Source organism: Anopheles ziemanni, chromosome 2, assembly GCF_943734765.1.
Source record: "Anopheles ziemanni chromosome 2, idAnoZiCoDA_A2_x.2, whole genome shotgun sequence".
NCBI lineage: Eukaryota > Metazoa > Arthropoda > Insecta > Diptera > Culicidae > Anopheles > Anopheles ziemanni.
Window position 1 is genome coordinate 24,099,173 of NC_080705.1, and position 17,064 is coordinate 24,116,236.

Consider the following 17,064-nt stretch of genomic DNA (forward strand, 5'->3'; position numbering starts at 1 on the left):
AAGCGTTACATATGTGTGTGTATGTGTATTTGTTTGTATGTGTTTCCACTGTTTCCTTTCAAAGTGGATTTATTGTTTTGTCCTCTACAACGCAACCCCCACACGGCTGGATCTTTCTTCGCTAGTAGTAGTTAGAGTTCTATGATTTTACAGTTTAATTCACTTCCTTCTTTTACCTCCCGCTGCCGCTTGGTATTGTTTTGCGGTGTTCTTGCTGTTTGTTTTCTGCTTCGGTTGCATTTCTTTGCTTCCATTGTTTATACAATAAGTGAAATTTCACCCACCCCCAACACCGGGCCGCAACGTCCGGATCATAGTTATACACTTTTATTTATAACATGGTTTGTGTTGCTTCATTTTCTGTATGGGATTTTGGGATTTTATTTATCTTGTGTTTGCTGAATAGTTTGCGTTTTGTTTTTCATCTCTTTATTTTATCTACTACCATTAACTTCTCTACAAACCTCCCTTCGCTTCGGCAAGCCGCGCTTACATTTATGCTGATTTCCGTGTGTTTTTGTGTGTCTGTTTATGTGTGGTTATCGTTTACGTGACTGCCTGTTTGCATGATTTTGTCTTCTTTTGTGTGTGTGTGTGTGTTTTTTTTTATTAATTTAATGTGTTGCATCTTTTTTTAACTTATTCATGGGCAGTGAGTGGTAAGAATAGAAAGAGGCCCTCTTAAAGTTGTTTAATTATTCTTCTGTTTGCTGTTTGTTTGCTTTCATGTGTTGCATATTGTTTTATTTTCTCTTTTCTCACTTCGGTTTTACTACGGTATTCATCATCGCTACGGTTTTACTTTGCTTAGGTTTATTACTTGTTTTAATTTTATGTTGCTTGTTTGCATGCTGGTCTCGCGCAGAAGAACTGTTTGTGTGTGAACACGGCACACACAAACACTCACAAACAATGGGCAATGGGCGTGTGCTCTGTTGAACAATGTTCTGCTGTTTTCAGCACACTCTTCTGCACTCGCCATTTACTCTACGGCTACGGCTTGCGGGCTCTTCTAATATCGATAGCGCGTGGTTTTGTTTACCCATCAAAGTGAATTTAATTGTTTGTTTGATCTGTTTTTTTTTATTCTTTATTCTTCTTCTTATTTCTGCGTCTTCACGGTAGGCTAATGCATCGTACAATTGCTGCACAAGTTAGCTTAACCGGTATGAAGGTAACGACGAACCAGCCAACCACCGCGTCCGCGCAACGAATCGTAACGAAGAAAACATGAATGTGATACGATATCCACCGTAACGACGGTGTTGAGGCCTTCGTGTACGGGGGATTTGCTCAATGATCAACACTGCCACACACTAGCGCTACAATTTGCAGACTATTCCGGGCTGAAGCAGCGAATCGACAGTGACTCGAATCGATAGCGTCGGGAAACGGGAACCCTTGGAAACATCCTTTCGCCATCGTATTCATGCTATGTTTTCTTGTGTTTTTCTTCTTTATTAGCCACTCTTCTTTACTTTCTGCCAGCGGTTCAGCGTTTCTTGCCAGAGATCATACTATGCTATTAGTAGGTGAAGTTATACGTAGAGTAGCGGTACCTAGATATACCTAGCGGTTGACCCTAGAAAAAAAAAGAACGCACCCGAGCGCCCCATCTAACCCCCGGGGGGATTCTTCGGCGGGCGAACAGAACGTGTCCAGGTTGCCATTTAGCTGTACAGCTCGTGACCTACAGTACTAACGATGGTCTTACACTTGCCTCTGGTTTTGCGTTTTTACTTCCTTTATTCTTTTTTTTTTTGTGTCGTGGTTAGTAATGTGTATACTATTGCAATAACAAAATCATACAACAATCTTTCCCAACCAATCGCTGACGGTACGGAAAAAGTATAAAATGCCTAGCCAAATGATTCAAACATTACGCCTTACTCCTACTACAATGTGTGTTTATATGCTGTTGATTTTTTCCGCGCCTTGCTTCGGCGTGGATCACTTGCGAGCAGCTGCTTTCGCTATTTTGTTCCTCGTTTGTTTATTTTTTTTAAACCTTCTGCTTGCTCCTTTCTTGCGTTTAGCCGGTACCATCTAATGTCGGTACGCCTACCAACTACTGCTGGCTGTCTGTTTTCGGTGCACTAAATGTTTGCGCACAACAGCATGATGATCTGCCTGTCCACCTTTAACGCCTAAACGGGCGCGCCAACTTATTCGAACCTCGAATCAATGGTGCCCCGTTTTTCCATCCACTCTTGTTATGTTGTTTTGCTTGTGTTTAACCGTACTCTACCCCTGCCCTCCCCCCTTTCGCTTCTGCCTGCCTGATGTTCTTTCGTTCTCTTCGCTCACCACCCGCCTTTAACGATGATAACACGTTTTACGCACCGGAAAACGGTTTTTAAAATGGCAACTCCTAGCCAACGATTTAATCGATCATCAGCTCGAAGTGAACGGACCCTCTTCGCTCAGCTCGATCGTAGTGGATGTTGCGGGCCCAGGCTCGGCACTCGATGTTGATGAGAACACCAGCTGTAAAGAAATCAAGAAAGGAGGAAACAATTAGTTACAGTACATATTTTTCTCGAAGATGACAAAACACTGCTTATTATTCATATTTAAAGTCACAACTATGATCGCGAAGATCCTTTTCGCAACATGGAAGCGATAAAAAAAAAGTTAAGGAAACCCAAAACGCCGTTCAAGATCATCTTGCAACACGGCTGGAACATAATTGTAAACCTTGAACCTGTGCAAAGCGATCCTGAAAAGTAAAAGGCCGTAATTCATGGAATTCAGTTTATGCAACGGTATAAATAATTGCAACCCAGGTGGAAACCGGTTTTATTGAAACGTTCTTCTGGTTGGCGGCGCCGTATAACGGTGTCCGTTGCAAAAAGCAAAGAACAAAACACTTTCTTTACACCAAACTAAAATTAATGCCAAAACCGGTTTATGTTTGTTTCCGAAATCTTGAAGATGTTACCGGCGCATCTCGACCTCGCATGGGCTCAGTTAGTAGAGTGCGCCGAAAGTGCAATGGTTATAGGAATGCATCCCATTTCGTTTGTGCTGTTACTGTCCGTGTCTTTGTGGGGCGCGACGGCCAATGTGATAACGTTCGGATCGCCCGATGTGTTGTTGGACATTTGCTACAAAAAACGTATCCTCAAAGGACTGCGCAATCCTGTTTCGTTCACATTTGAAAATGTAAGTATAGTGCTAACGAATCCTCACTGCTGAGCATTTGAACATAAGTTGTCTTCCTTCCAGTCTTTACCAAACCCCATACAGTATATTCGAGTCGAATCACCTCCCCACCGGTACAATAATGAATTGGCAGTGAATCTGGTTCGCGGTGGAATCGGCCGACTGTTTGTGACGGTAGAGATAAAAGATCTTAAAAGATCTTTCATTATCGGAAGCAATGTAGAAGTCGTAATAAAATGTGTGCCAAGCGCAAATATGGTGACAACTTCATCGTCAACGATACCTGGTTCTACGCCGAGTAGCACGGTGCTTTCGTCAACGAAATCAACGTCACTGTCAACCCACTCAACACATACAACGCCATGGACGACAGCTTCAACATCGATGCATATCCCTACAACTACTGTATTCTCTACATCACCCGCGCTTAGTAGCTCGTCTTCTTCTTCTACGATTGAAAGTACAACATCCTCACATTCATCTACTGTGTCTTCTACATCGTCTACTGCTAGTACCTCGACTGCATCCTCTACAATTGAAAGTACAACGTCCACGCAAGCATCTACTTTGTTTTCTACAACGGCTACTGCTAGTTCCTTGTCAACTACTCTGACAGAGAGTACAACTCCTTCACAATCGTCCTCTGTTTCTTCTACAACTTCTGCTACAACCTCATCAACAACAACTTCAACAGCTTCTTCCACGATCAAGAGCACAACGCCCTTACAATCGTTTACTGCGTCCTCTGATACAACTGCAGCAAGTACCTCATCGACAGTGACTTTACCAATCTCATCATCAACTGCTTCTTCTACGATTGAGAGTACATCATCCATACAATCGTCTACTGTCTCCTCTACATCTCCTGCTGTTAGTACCTCGTCTGCGGTGACGACACCTACAACATCCTCAACTGCTTCCTCGTCAACTGCTCCTATAGAAAGTTCAACTCCTTCACAACCGTCTACTGCGTCTTCTTCAACTTCTGCTGATAGTAGCTCTTCTACAAAGACATCACCAACATCAGCACCAACTACTTCTTCTACGAATGACAATATAGGTTCCACTCCTTCCTCTACAGTGTCTTCTGTAACTCCTGGAGATAATACCTCGCCTATGAGCACCTCTACAGTTTCTGCTACAATTGAGAGTACAACATCTACTCAATCATCTACTGCTGTTTCTACAACGAATTCAGCTAGCGCTTCGTCCACGACGACAACGCCAACATCTTCTTCAACTACTTCCTCTACGATCGAGAGTACAACACTTACTCAATCATCGATTGTGCCTTCTACATCTTTGCCTGATAGTACCCCGTCCACGGTTACGTCACCAACAACATCCTCAACTACTTCTTCAACTAAGGAGAGTACAACATCCATACAATCGACGACACCAACATCAGCCTCATCTCCTTCTTCTACGATTGAGAGCACAACATCCACACAATCGCCTACTATGTCTTCTTTAACTCCTGTAGATGATACCTCCTCTACACTGACGTCACCAATATCATCAATCGCTACTTCTTCTATGATTGAGAGTACAGCTTCCACTCCATCATCTACTGTGTCTTCTACAGCGTCTACTGCTGATAATACTTCGCCAACAAGCACGTCAACAGCTTCCTCTACGATAGAGAGTACATCATCTACTCAATCATCTACTGTGTCTTCTATATCTTTGCCTAATAGTACCCCGTCCACGGTTACGTCACCAACAACATCCTCAACTGCTTCTTCAACTATGGAGAGTACAACATCCATACAATCGACGACACCAACATCAGCCTCATCTCCTTCTTCTACGATTGAAGGTACAACATCCACACAACCGCCTACTGTATCTACTTCAACTCCTGGAATTAGTATCACCTCTACACTAACGTCAGCAACATCATCCCTCGCTACTTCTTCTACGATTGAGAGTACAGCTTCCACTCCATCATCTACTGTGTCTTCTACAGCGTCTACTGCTGATAATACTTCGCCAACAAGCACGTTAACAGCTTCCTCTACGATAGAGAGTACAGCATCTACTGAAGCATCGACTGTGTCTTCTATATCTTTGCCTGATAGTACCTCGTCTACGGTTACGTCACCAACATCAGCCTCATCTGCTTCCTCTACGATTGAGGGCACAACATCCACCCAATCGTCTCCTGTGTCTTCTTCAACTCCTGCGGATAGTAGCTCTTCTACGCAGACATCACCAATATCATCCATCGCTACTTTCTCTACTATTGAGAGTACACCTTCCACTCCATCATCTACTGTGTCTTCTGCAACTACTTCGTCAACGAGCACGTCGACAGATTCCTCTACGATTGAGAGTACAACATATACTCAATCATCGACTTTGTCTTCTATATCTTTGCCTGATAGTACCTCGTCCACGGTTACGTTACCAACATCAGTCTCAACTACTTCTTCTACGATGGAGAGTACAGCTTCCACTCCATCATCTACTGTGTCTTCTACAACTACTTCGTCAACAAGCACGTCAACAGCTTCCTCTACGATAGAGAGTACAACATCTACTCAATCAGCTACTGTGTCTTCTACATCTTTGCCTGATAGTATCTCGTCCACGGTTACGTTACCAACATCAGTCTCAACTATTTCTTCTACGATGGAGAGTACAGCTTCCACTCCATCATCTACTGTGTCTTCTACAACTACTTCGTCAACAAGCACGTCAACAGCTTCCTCTACGATAGAGAGTACAACATCTACTCAATCAGCTACTGTGTCTTCTACATCTTTGCCTGATAGTACCTCGTCTACGGTTACGTCACCAACATCAGCCTCATCTGCTTCTTCTACGATTGAGGGCACAACATCCACCCAATCGTCTACTGTGTCTTCTTCAACTCCTGCGGATAGTAGCTCTTCTACGCAGACATCACCAATATCATCCATCGCTACTTTCTCTACTATTGAGAGTACACCTTCCACTCCATCATCTACTGTGTCTTCAACAACTACTTCGTCAACGAGCACGTCAACAGCTTCCTCTACGATCGAAAGTACAACATCTACTCAATCATCTACTGTTTCTTCTACATCTTTGCCTAATAGTACCCCGTCCATGGTTACGCCACCAACAACATCCTCAACTGCTTCTTCAACTATTGAGAGCACAACATCCTCGCAATCGACGACACCATCATCAACCTCAACTACTTCTTCTACGATCGACAGCACACAATCCACACAATCGCCTACTATGTCTTCTTCAACTCCTGCTGATAGTAGCTCGTCCACGGTGATATTACCAACATCGTCCTTATCTGCTTCTTCGACGATTGAAATTACAACACCTTCACAATCATCTGCTGCGTCTTCCTCAACTCCTGGAGATAGTATCTCCTCTACATTGACGTCATCAACATCATCCATCGCTACTTCTTCTACTATGGAGAGTACAGCTTCCACTCCATCATCTACTGTGTCTTCTACAACTACTTCATCAACGAGCACGTCGACAGCACCTACTACGATTGAGGGAACTACAGTCACACAATCGACAATGCCAACTCTATCCTCGACTACTTCTTCTACAACTGAGAGTACATCGTCCACACAGTCTTCAACTGCCTCTTCTGCTAGTACTAGTAGTACACCCATGCCTTCCACAACAGTTTCTTCTACATCTCATACATCGTTGTCAACTGAACTGCCCACAACTTCCCCAACAACGCCTGCCACAACTTCTCCTACTGTATCAACCTCTATACGCTCAACATCAACTAGTACAATGATTACCGGTTCCACGTCGATGACGTCGTCTGCGTCGTCTAGGCCAACTGTCACATTTTTCCCTTCAACAACTTCTTCTACTTCGTCATCTACTACCTCTACTAGTGTTCACACAACGAGCACACATTCGTCTACAACAACTCCAGCAACCAGACCTACCCCTACTGTTCAAACATCTGTCCCAACTAGACCTACTTTCACGTTTGCTTCTTCGCAGTCAGTGGCAACTTCATCACCTCGTTCATCGCCAAGCACGGGCAGTAATGATCTCGAAAATACCAGCAATCTATTTACTACTGCCAGTTCGTTTCAAAGTACCACCAAACGATCTCCGTCAATAAACCTTCCGTCATTTAATTTTCAAACGAAACCGAAACCAACTCCATATAATTTGTTTTCAACGATCTTTACTGCCCAATCCGGCCAAAGTGGATGGGAAGCAGTCAATGTCTACGGCCGGGCACGTAGATTTTTCTTTTACAAATCTCTCTAAACTGTATGTAACCGATTCATCGATGAATAAAATAATTTTAAAAACAAATATTTGCATCGTTTTGCATTTTCTCGTAATCATAGTCTTAAGTACTGGATATACTTACTCTTTGGTTCTTCGAAATAGACCGCTACCACGGGCGGCAGATATCCATCGATGTTCTTGTACGGGAAGTAGTAAGCAGGGAATCCACGCCGCGGGTAGTACTGGATTGCACCGATGTGCTCATTGTCGGCAGGATTTTCGCCACCGCAGGAAACCCATACCATGTCGGTTTCCTTACTAACCTCCTTGGCCTTGATGTGCTCCTTGAGGTCTTGGGGCATTTTTTCCGGCAGGTTGGTGGAGGTATTGTACACATCCGGTACCCAGTTGAAGATCTGAAAGGATTCCGTAAGGAAGCGTTCAGCAATTGGATGGGAAGCCTTTGGCGAAACACGCTTTACTCGGTTACCTTGTTCAGCTTCAAGAATATGCACGGTTTCTTCGCCTTGAAGCTGTACTGGTTTTCCTTCGTGCATCGGCCCAGTTCGTCCAAAGGAACTTTGCACACCTTGCCCTCCGGTGGTGGATTTTTGAACGAGCAATCCACACGATTATCCTCCGGCTGCGAGTAAGCTGTATGGAGCGCAAAAGAATGGTCCGAAAGTGAGTATATTTGCCAGTCCGGGAACGAACGCGAAACCATGCAAACTTACGCTTCAAGTACTCGTCGATCAGCTTGGTCCAGATTCCGACGTTGCCATTATCGGACGCTTTGTACCAGATTAACGTGCTCTCCACGTTGCCGTATTCCGGTGGCGTCGGTCGGAAGCCCAATCCTGGAAAACAGATTGCACAATTTAATACCGGCGTGCACCATCGACCCACCCCAAGTTTGACCAGTTGACAATCCTACCTGGATTCGAGCCGATCAACGAACTGTCCAGCTGAAATTTAGGCATCTGCATGTCCAGCGTCTGCCAGAAGACAGCCAGCATCGCGGCGAAGAACCCGACCAGGGCGGCATAGAAGCACACATAGAAGAACAGGATCTTTGCTGCAAATAGACGTAGCATCACGGGGCAAGCGCACCGCACGGAGGCATGATTAATGAACACTTCATTAGTGATGACATTTTCCCCGTTCCCGAATGACGCATGTGTATCTTCATCCAACTGCTCGGCGCGACTTGTAAGGGACCGCGTTCCGTGGTGCAAGGTTATGAAATGGCCAACCCGTTTCCCGATTGGCATCTTTACCCTGCTTACTCATGCCCACCAAGCATCGGCGCCATCGTCGTTCTATTAATAACACTTCTCTTCCACCGTGGCCACAGCAACAGATGTTGCGAGTTGCGTGCCATCACCAGACAAGCATGAGAACATCCTATCCATCACGTTTTTGCGGCGATGGATTGCATGAGAAGGGAAGATGTGGCAACATAACGAGTTTGCAGCTAATCGTTACAAGGATGTCGTACGTGTATGAAGACAAATTAGAGGCCGGAACCGGTGGAAAAACGTGTATTGATGGAGAGTAAACGAAATTTCCTTACAAGGATAGGGTTCTGCATCTTCATTTAGTTGCATTTTCTAGGCAACCAATTATTGGATTCGAGGGATGAACAGAATCCATCACCGATGTCATCCACAAGAGGAGCAGGCCAGCTTAACGTCGTAGAACGTCTTAACAATTTTTCAAGTGGTTTTTCCTCGACGATACCAAGACAGGGACATCATATTCCTCCACCGGGTCTCACCTTCCTAGTTTCCACTGGTTCTACATTGGATAGCTGACAGCTGCAGGCTGGTGTTTGCAAACATTGACCATACAACGGTCTGCCATTTCCAGCCTATTCAGCTATCCCTTAGCTGCCGAAGGGTATATGTATAGTGTCAACGTTAGTGTGTATTAACAAACAGCTGAATAGAATGCTGAATAGAGGGAGAGGGGAAATGGCATCGCTTTTGCCAGCCTCCTGGGGCGCAAAAATTTACATCATGTCGCTTTTCATCCCTCCTTACTATTATTCACCACCAGATAACGATTTGTGGACACAAAAAGCGCTGTAGTGGGTAGTGGCATCTATAAATCAGTAGAGTATCTGCTGTAAGTCATGGGTTTTCTCAAACGAATTTACCAGTTTGATGTTAGACTCTAATTGCATAGAATATACGGCTAGTATATCACATTCCTGCTGGGTTTGTCACAAACTTCCTGCAACGCATCCAAGAAAGTTTCTTATCGAACTCGCTATGTTATCTTTCCGTCTCCCGCCAAAAAACGTTTCAACTTTCATTAACAAGGCGCAACCGTCAATCACTATATTCACCAATTAACGCACTGCGCGCCCCAACTACTCTCCACCCTGGTGACGTCCCTTGTAGGGTGCACTTGTCCACTGTTTAACGACAGTATTCGTTAGATTTACGCCGTCGGTTTACTGTCGAGGTCGGCCGGCCGCCGGAGGATTCCGTGAACTGGAATCTGCGTCAGTCCGTTCGCGGGAAGGTCACGCGATGTCTCGAAAGAGTACTGTGCGGTGGGTGACTGCATAAATCAACCCTTCTAACGAGCAAGGCAGAGAAATCCCGGGGCCGGGAAATGATCACGTCCGTGCCAATGCATAGGCCGTGGTGCTTAGTGGACCGTTTTACAACCGGCACTAGCGACATTGCTGAGGTAAATTCATTCGATCGCACGTGACCAACGGATAGTGATTAGTTTCACACCCAGCTGAGGCTGTAAATCTTACAAACCGTATCCAAGTGGCCATGGTTTTTTTTCTGTGTCGGTTCTTCCCAACCGTATTCGAATGCTTACACATTAATGCAAACACAAACATCCCCAGAATGGGGTCGTAATTCCCGAACAAACAACAAACGCTATCTGCTTTCCAGCAGCTCGTTTGGGGATTTCTTTGACAAACCCGTCTACCGACGACATTGTTATTTACTTTTCTGCCCGCTTGGAATCGAATAAAAAAATAAAGTGACTCGTAATTACAAGCTTAGGAATCACACATCAGTCAAGCTAATAACCCTTTTTCAGCAGGATCGTTCCGTTCGTGCAAACATCCCCCAAGTCCTCCCTACTGCCACTGCCGGTTTCAATGTGTTCCCGGACTTTTCAACTGAACATTTGTAATTTTTCCACCACACACAGCTCCAAGATTGGATACGCGCCACTAAGACCGAGAGTGAGCCGATCGAGCGGCTCCAACTCGATCGATTATTGAAAAGTGGCTCCGCAAGTATGTCGCCGCGTATCGCCCGGAGATCAATTGAAATTAATACTTATTGATTGTTTCGACATGGAATTAATTGAGCCTAACCCTGGCGCTCAATTGCCTACCCTCGTTTGCGACGGTTCTTTTCGATTCACGGAAGGGGGAGGTACGCATTCGCATTGTTGCCACCGTTACGCATGTCCCGCGAGCTCCAAGCGGCAAATGGTGTCTATTTGCCGGAATAAGCGACTACACGTATGGTGGAGGTTCTCCTAGTGGCGCGAGCGGTAGGACACACGCCATGAAGTACAACTACCACAATTTCTTTGCAAAGTACCCTGTCGTTCCAATTCCGCTTTTAAAACTGGTTCGATTGATCGCGATAAGTCACGCGACATTCAGCGCCGCAACGCCCTTCCGTTTGATATCGATCGATACCGAATCACGTTTCTCTGTTGGGTTCCGTTCGGTGAGGCACCGGCGAACCGGGGAAATTATCGAAAACAATTTTCCACGAGTTTAGTTCAATTTTATTTCGATTGTTAAATGTTCATCCAACAACTTGTTTAGAATGTTTCTCTAATTTGTTTTGTCCTTGGAACGAGCAAATATTTTATTTTTAAATCTACACGAATATGACACTCAAGACACGTGGTTGAACAAAAAAAAAAAATATCACTCTGAAGAAAATCGCAACATGTGCTAACGTATGGATCCGGTTCGCTGGTTGTGTATTCTCAACCGTTGCGTCGCGAACCCAACAAGAAAAAAAAAACGACCAAAACCATCCCTTCAGCTTTTTTAATGTTTACCCTCTTCAGCATCGACCCCGCGACTGTATTTTTGTTGTATATGTATACAAACACGCGTGCGGGAACACACATATTCGAAAGGAATACAAATGGCAACAAGCGAGTTCGCGGTCGCGCCCGGCATCGGAAGAAGAAAAAGTCGGACAGAAGAAGAACAACACCCGCCCAATACATGCGCCCCACCATCGTGTGCCTGACAATGAGTTTCTGATAAATAAAACAGCAAACACAACGAGCAAAAGGAAAGGAAACCACCAGTCTCGAGCGACGAGCCAAACGTTCGCCGATCCGAGCATGGAATGAAGAATGAGGCCCTGTCGTTGGAATTCATTAACTCGCGTTCGCATGTTCGCATGGCCTGCAGACCAGCCCGTTCGGGCGGGGTTGCTTACCCCGGGGCGTCACGTTTTTATCAGTAGCACTGGTCGGCTGCGAGTCATCGATTGCCCACTCAACCATGCCCGACCACTCCACAAAATCCCCACCCGAAATGGGCCAACCGGGCTTATCGAAGTTTATGAAGTAGTAGCGCCATGGAATCCCCCCCTGAGTAAGAAGGGGGAGAGAGAATGTTTGTTCATGGGGCGGTAGGGCCCCTCGAGGGGGGGCTATATGTCATCTAATGGCCCATCATCGGGGGCAATGTTGTTTGCCTGAACAAACAGAGTCTGAATCTCGATAACGTCATCGATATCAACGCCGTTCGTATGGTGAGAGTGCGCATGAACCGAACGACGCCATGGCAAGCATGACAAGGACTAGCCTACTTCCATTTCCCAAGAACTAGGCGTCAGCAAAATACTTCTGATAAAATGGTTAGAGGGGGGAGGGAAATCAATCCTTCCACGAGCATGTATACTACTCGAGAGTAACCTGAATCACTTTGTTTAAAATATCTACAGAGGAAAGAAGAACGGACGTTTGGCCTCTTCGGAGCAATTCAGACTCAGCGCTTCGGGGTGAAATTTAATCGGGGTCTACATCTCAAGAAGCATCGGAGGAAGAAACGCTGAGTTACGAAAACAAATTCTGGTACAAGGGTTATCAACATCCAGCAAAAAGAGTCTACGGAGCGATTCGGATCGAGTTCCTCGAAAATATTGGAGTTCCAATGGTCCGCTCGAGACATGCTCTTCCTGCCACGAAGTTCTGGTGTCAGATTAGAGCCATTTCAAGACGCCTAAGATGTGCTGTTCGACAACAAATACAAATACCCTAAACAGGGAATGGAATAAAATCCAATTCCAACTCTAAGTCACCAATCCGCTACTTCCAATGCCGTGTGTCCCTTAGAGCGACATTTTAACGAGCGCATTAAATTTAATTTTAGCCACGACAAACTTACACCACGCTAATGGCGCAGCAACGGCTCGCGAATGGAACCGACACCCTCACCAAAGCGATAGGTCACGATCGGCATATAAGTTTGGCACAGGCGTTCGACTCCCATCGCACTGGACTTCTGGCGATTTATTAATAACTTTGTTTGGCCGCCACAGACGTTCACACAAACCCGGGGACGCCCGACGCCGATCATGTGCGTTTGAGAAGTTGTTTATGGCCCAGCATCCGAAACGCTGCTCCCGACGACGAAACGACGTGACGTGCATCGGGACGTGCGAACCCGAGGTCATCGTGTCGAAATCCCCACCGGATCCGAATGCGCTCGGCGAAAAAATACCTGTTCCGAACGAGGTGTCTCTTCTTCCATGAGCGTTGTCTATATTTGCCTTGCGCTTTTTATTCTCCTCCAGCTGGATGGATAAATACATTCGGCAAACGGCGAGTGGAGTAGAATCAGTTAACGTTTCTGTAGAAAGCAGGCGAAGGCTAAGGCCGTAAGCCGCAGCAAACAGGTTCCACACGCTGCCATTAGGCGCGGTAGGGATTTTGCCTTCATCAGCAGGTTTGCTCGATTGAGTATCGCTGTTTCAGGCTGAGGCCGCTGTCTGACGAAAAACGCGTTGTTGCGGAACACGATGTGCACCACCCCCATGCACCACCTCCGATACGTTCTACCCAGTTCATGGTTGCCAAGCTAAGTGTGTCCCGACTCCGCTTCAGACCGGTTGAACGTTTGTTCATTACGGAAAAACAAACTACATGGCGTGTAATTGTACCCTCACTTTTGCGCAAAGGAGGGGACGGGGTGTTAAATAAACAGACGATCGGTAATCCCAGATGGGTCGGAAAGTCACCCACGGTTCACTAAACCGGTCCACAACCTCCATCGTTGGCTGGACAGTTCTGCCACTCCTTTCAGGTGCTAAATTTTTCTACTAACGTTAATGACGCTGACCCTCATACAACACTCTTTTTCTATCCTAAAAGTCGAGAAATAAATAGAATGATTGAAATATTCTGGTCTCTTTTCGAACTAGAACTTTTGGTTCTTTTCTCATTTCCTGTTGGTACCTCCGCTCAAGATCCAGAATTCTACACCGGAGGCATGAGACAACCACCAGCATAGCATGGCAAAGGTTATTTATAGGGTAAAGCGCAGGCGCACCAAACTTGCCTCGGCTTCGACCGACATAGGAAGCAAAGAAATGGGTCGTTTATGTCTGAAGGTAGCGCGTTTCCCCGCGTGGAAGTTTACGAAGTATTAAATTTAGCAATTGGAGCGTTCCTTTGAATGATTTTCCTCGCCAGGGGTGGGAAAAGCGGTGAATATTCCATGCGAGTGGAAAGATTAACGAGCTTGCATGATGCATGGAGTCAACAGTATCGATCGTTTCTTAATTGGATATTCGTAACTCAATTCGTACCCTGGCTTTCCTTCCCTTGGGAAGGGGGGAGGGTCGACAGTCGCGGCCCATCCGATCCGCAGGGATTGGTGCGTGAATGTGTCTGCTATGTTTGCCCGCGAGGAATCCAAAACTCAGTACTAGTACTGATAATGGTGATGACATATGTCATTAATTCAATATAACTGTCACACGAGAAGCTTCAAGTATCGAATTCCATCAAGAATGTCAGCTATGTCCCGTGTGTCGCCCCTCTGCCTCGGCTAGTTTCTCCGGCCTCTACCAACACGAACCACCACGCCGAGAGAGCATAGCATTGAAGCTCAATTCACTCCAATTTAAATAACAAATATGTTTGCGGAGGAAAATCGCATCATATCCATTCGTTCCAAACCATTGCCATAAGAGCGTCGTCTGTCGGATCGATGACGGAAAGTTGCCTCGATGAACTTTGGACGCATAGGCTATAGAGCGGAACTTGATTTTTTGTGTTCCAGTTTGAAATCGACGATTGTGCTAGCTCCCGTAACACATGTCATTAAATCATCTGAGAGTATTATAGGTGAGATTGACACCTCTGAAAAAAAAATTGTACATCGTGTTTTCTCATCCGTTACGTAACGTCAAGAGCTAATTCCTGAGTAATGAGCCTTGGGCCCATTTTTGTAGCTCCCCATTGTGGCTACAACCAGGTCCAATTCATATTCCAGAACAAATTAAGTTTGAACCTTCATTTAGAACCTCCAAAGGTAATCATCAGTAAATGATAGGGTTATTGTCAATGCACATTAAATGCAATAGTGTCCCTCCCGTCGGTTGTGTTTGGACACCGGAACTCCATTTCTAACGATTATTTCCGAGACACGCTTATGTAACGCCCGTTCAACTCCTTTGCCGAGCCGTTTTGCCCGCAGTACCGCGTTGCGGTGTTTGATGGTAAAACGGGAAAAAAGTTAAATGCAAATCGGTAAAACTCATATTACGACAAATTCTTAAGTCTGTACGAAAATATCCGCACTACCAACACTCCGTTGGACTTTTTATGTGTGTTCGCCCTTTGCCAGCTAACCCCCATTTTCCTCCCCTGGCGAAACGAGCCGGAAGGAAACCGAGGAGACGAGAGAGTGTATACCCACTTATGGCAGGAGCAGAAACCGTCATCGACGACGCCGCCGCCGCCTTTCGCTGTGTGTATGTGCGCGGCTCTGGAGGTCTGGTTCCGCTCGTCTCGTTGTGGATGACGGTTACATAACCACCGCACCGAAGCATGGCTCACGTCGGGGTAGTATGTTTCGTAGGAGAATGTTAAGCTTATTTGTTTTACGTTCAGTTTAAACTAGAAAGGTACTTCAGGACATTAAGAAGACACTTAGATTGTTAGAAGGTACTTCAAGATATTAGTAGCTTCTTCCTGTTCAGTTCAGGTATTATTCACTCTGACCATACTTTATCGAGACGATATTCATGATAGACAAGCAAAGGAAAACGCCTTCCCCGATTACGTAAGCATGCACCTGTGACCTCCTATGTTCGTGTCCATATGGTCCTGGCCCGCAAGCAGTAATCAACCAAGTCAAGGATGAATTGTCAATCACACCCATGTCCAGCAAATGGAGAACGATGAGCACATGCCTATGCATGATTCAATGTATATTGATTCGATTGGTTACCCAACAATCAGCCTCGAAGGATGAACACTAGGATTTTATAGGATCTTGGGATAAGTCCTCTAGAATCCCACTAATCGGCATCTGGTGTCGGGTGTGAATGCAGTAATATAAAAATTCTAGGTGTCGTTCAACAATCTCAAAACCAATGAGGCGAGTGTAAGTAAAAATTTATGTAACCAGCTTTTCCGACCAGCCCGTCCGAGCGCGGAAAAACAGGTGAGTGAAAAATGGGAGAGAGTTGCTCACTCTCTCAACATTTTTCTCCTCTCCCACTCGAATGCAAACGCGCACACACACATACAAACCTTGCTCCAGCCGAACTAAAACTTCAGAGGCACAGTTTTTCCACTCTTAGTAACAGGGAAGGACACTTGGTGGCGCTATACTATATCGGATGGTTCGGCGAGGCAGGATCTGGATCTGTGAGTGTGCGGGTAACTAACACCTCGACCAGTGATCACCTCATTTCCCCCTCACCCCTCCCCATTCGCCATAACGTCATAATGGAGGAATAGTGTCAAACTGGAAATCCAACATGGCTGCGCCCACAACTCCAACCGAGTACTAACGGACGAAGTCCCGCGCAGATGGATGGCAGTGGAGTGTCTGTAGATGGTTGGGAGCTTCTAAACCCTCGGTCTACTTACCCCAGCTAGATCCGGTACGGCCAAGGCATTGGCTGGTTTCGCTGTTCCACAGGAACGTCCTAAATCCTTCCCATTTGCCCAGCTTGGGCGGCGGGGCATAGTACTGTTCTGCTACCTTTTTGTCGGCCATGGTTGCTGCTGTTGTTGCTGTTGCTCAACACGCTCGGTGCTCGGGGATTGGTTGGCAGTGGAGTTGTAGGGCTTTCGGACGCGGACACTCCCGCTTCCCCTGGTTACGATCGAACTACTCCGTCCGTCGCTATTACTGGCGATCGATAGTGACCGCACACGCACCCACACACTCGAGCACGAACGCACACCTTTGCAACTATTCACTTCCGCTTCCGTGCATACACGCACGTACACACACTCACACCACCGCTACACTCCACGCACGGCCCAACAACTCGTTCCCAGCGCCCGGCACTCGCTAATCCAACTGGTGGTGATGGGCAGCAGGAAACAGGCCCGTTACAACACACGCCGGATCGGGAAGTGGTCGAAGATTAGGAGGAAAAGAAATGACAAGAAAAAAAAGGAAAAGCGTTACAACAC

General features: G+C 46.0%; 1 protein-coding gene across 2 annotated transcripts; it reads right to left on the minus strand.

Annotated features, from left to right (window-relative positions):
• Positions 1-2,277: 2,277 nt before the first annotated feature.
• On the minus strand, positions 2,278-16,909 carry LOC131282300 (sodium/potassium-transporting ATPase subunit beta-2). Of its 2 annotated transcripts, none has more exons than XM_058311716.1 (6): positions 16,510-16,909; positions 8,321-8,461; positions 8,123-8,243; positions 7,877-8,051; positions 7,529-7,802; positions 2,278-2,487 (listed from the first exon to the last, which is right to left on the minus strand). In XM_058311716.1, the coding sequence occupies exons 1-6, from the start codon at positions 16,637-16,639 to the stop codon at positions 2,384-2,386; spliced, it is 945 nt and encodes a 314-aa protein (XP_058167699.1). In that variant the 5' UTR covers positions 16,640-16,909; the 3' UTR covers positions 2,278-2,383. The 2 variants fall into 2 exon arrangements, with proteins under 2 accessions (XP_058167699.1, XP_058167698.1); XM_058311715.1 differs by having other exon boundaries at positions 7,877-8,040; positions 8,121-8,243.
• Positions 16,910-17,064: the final 155 nt, after the last annotated feature.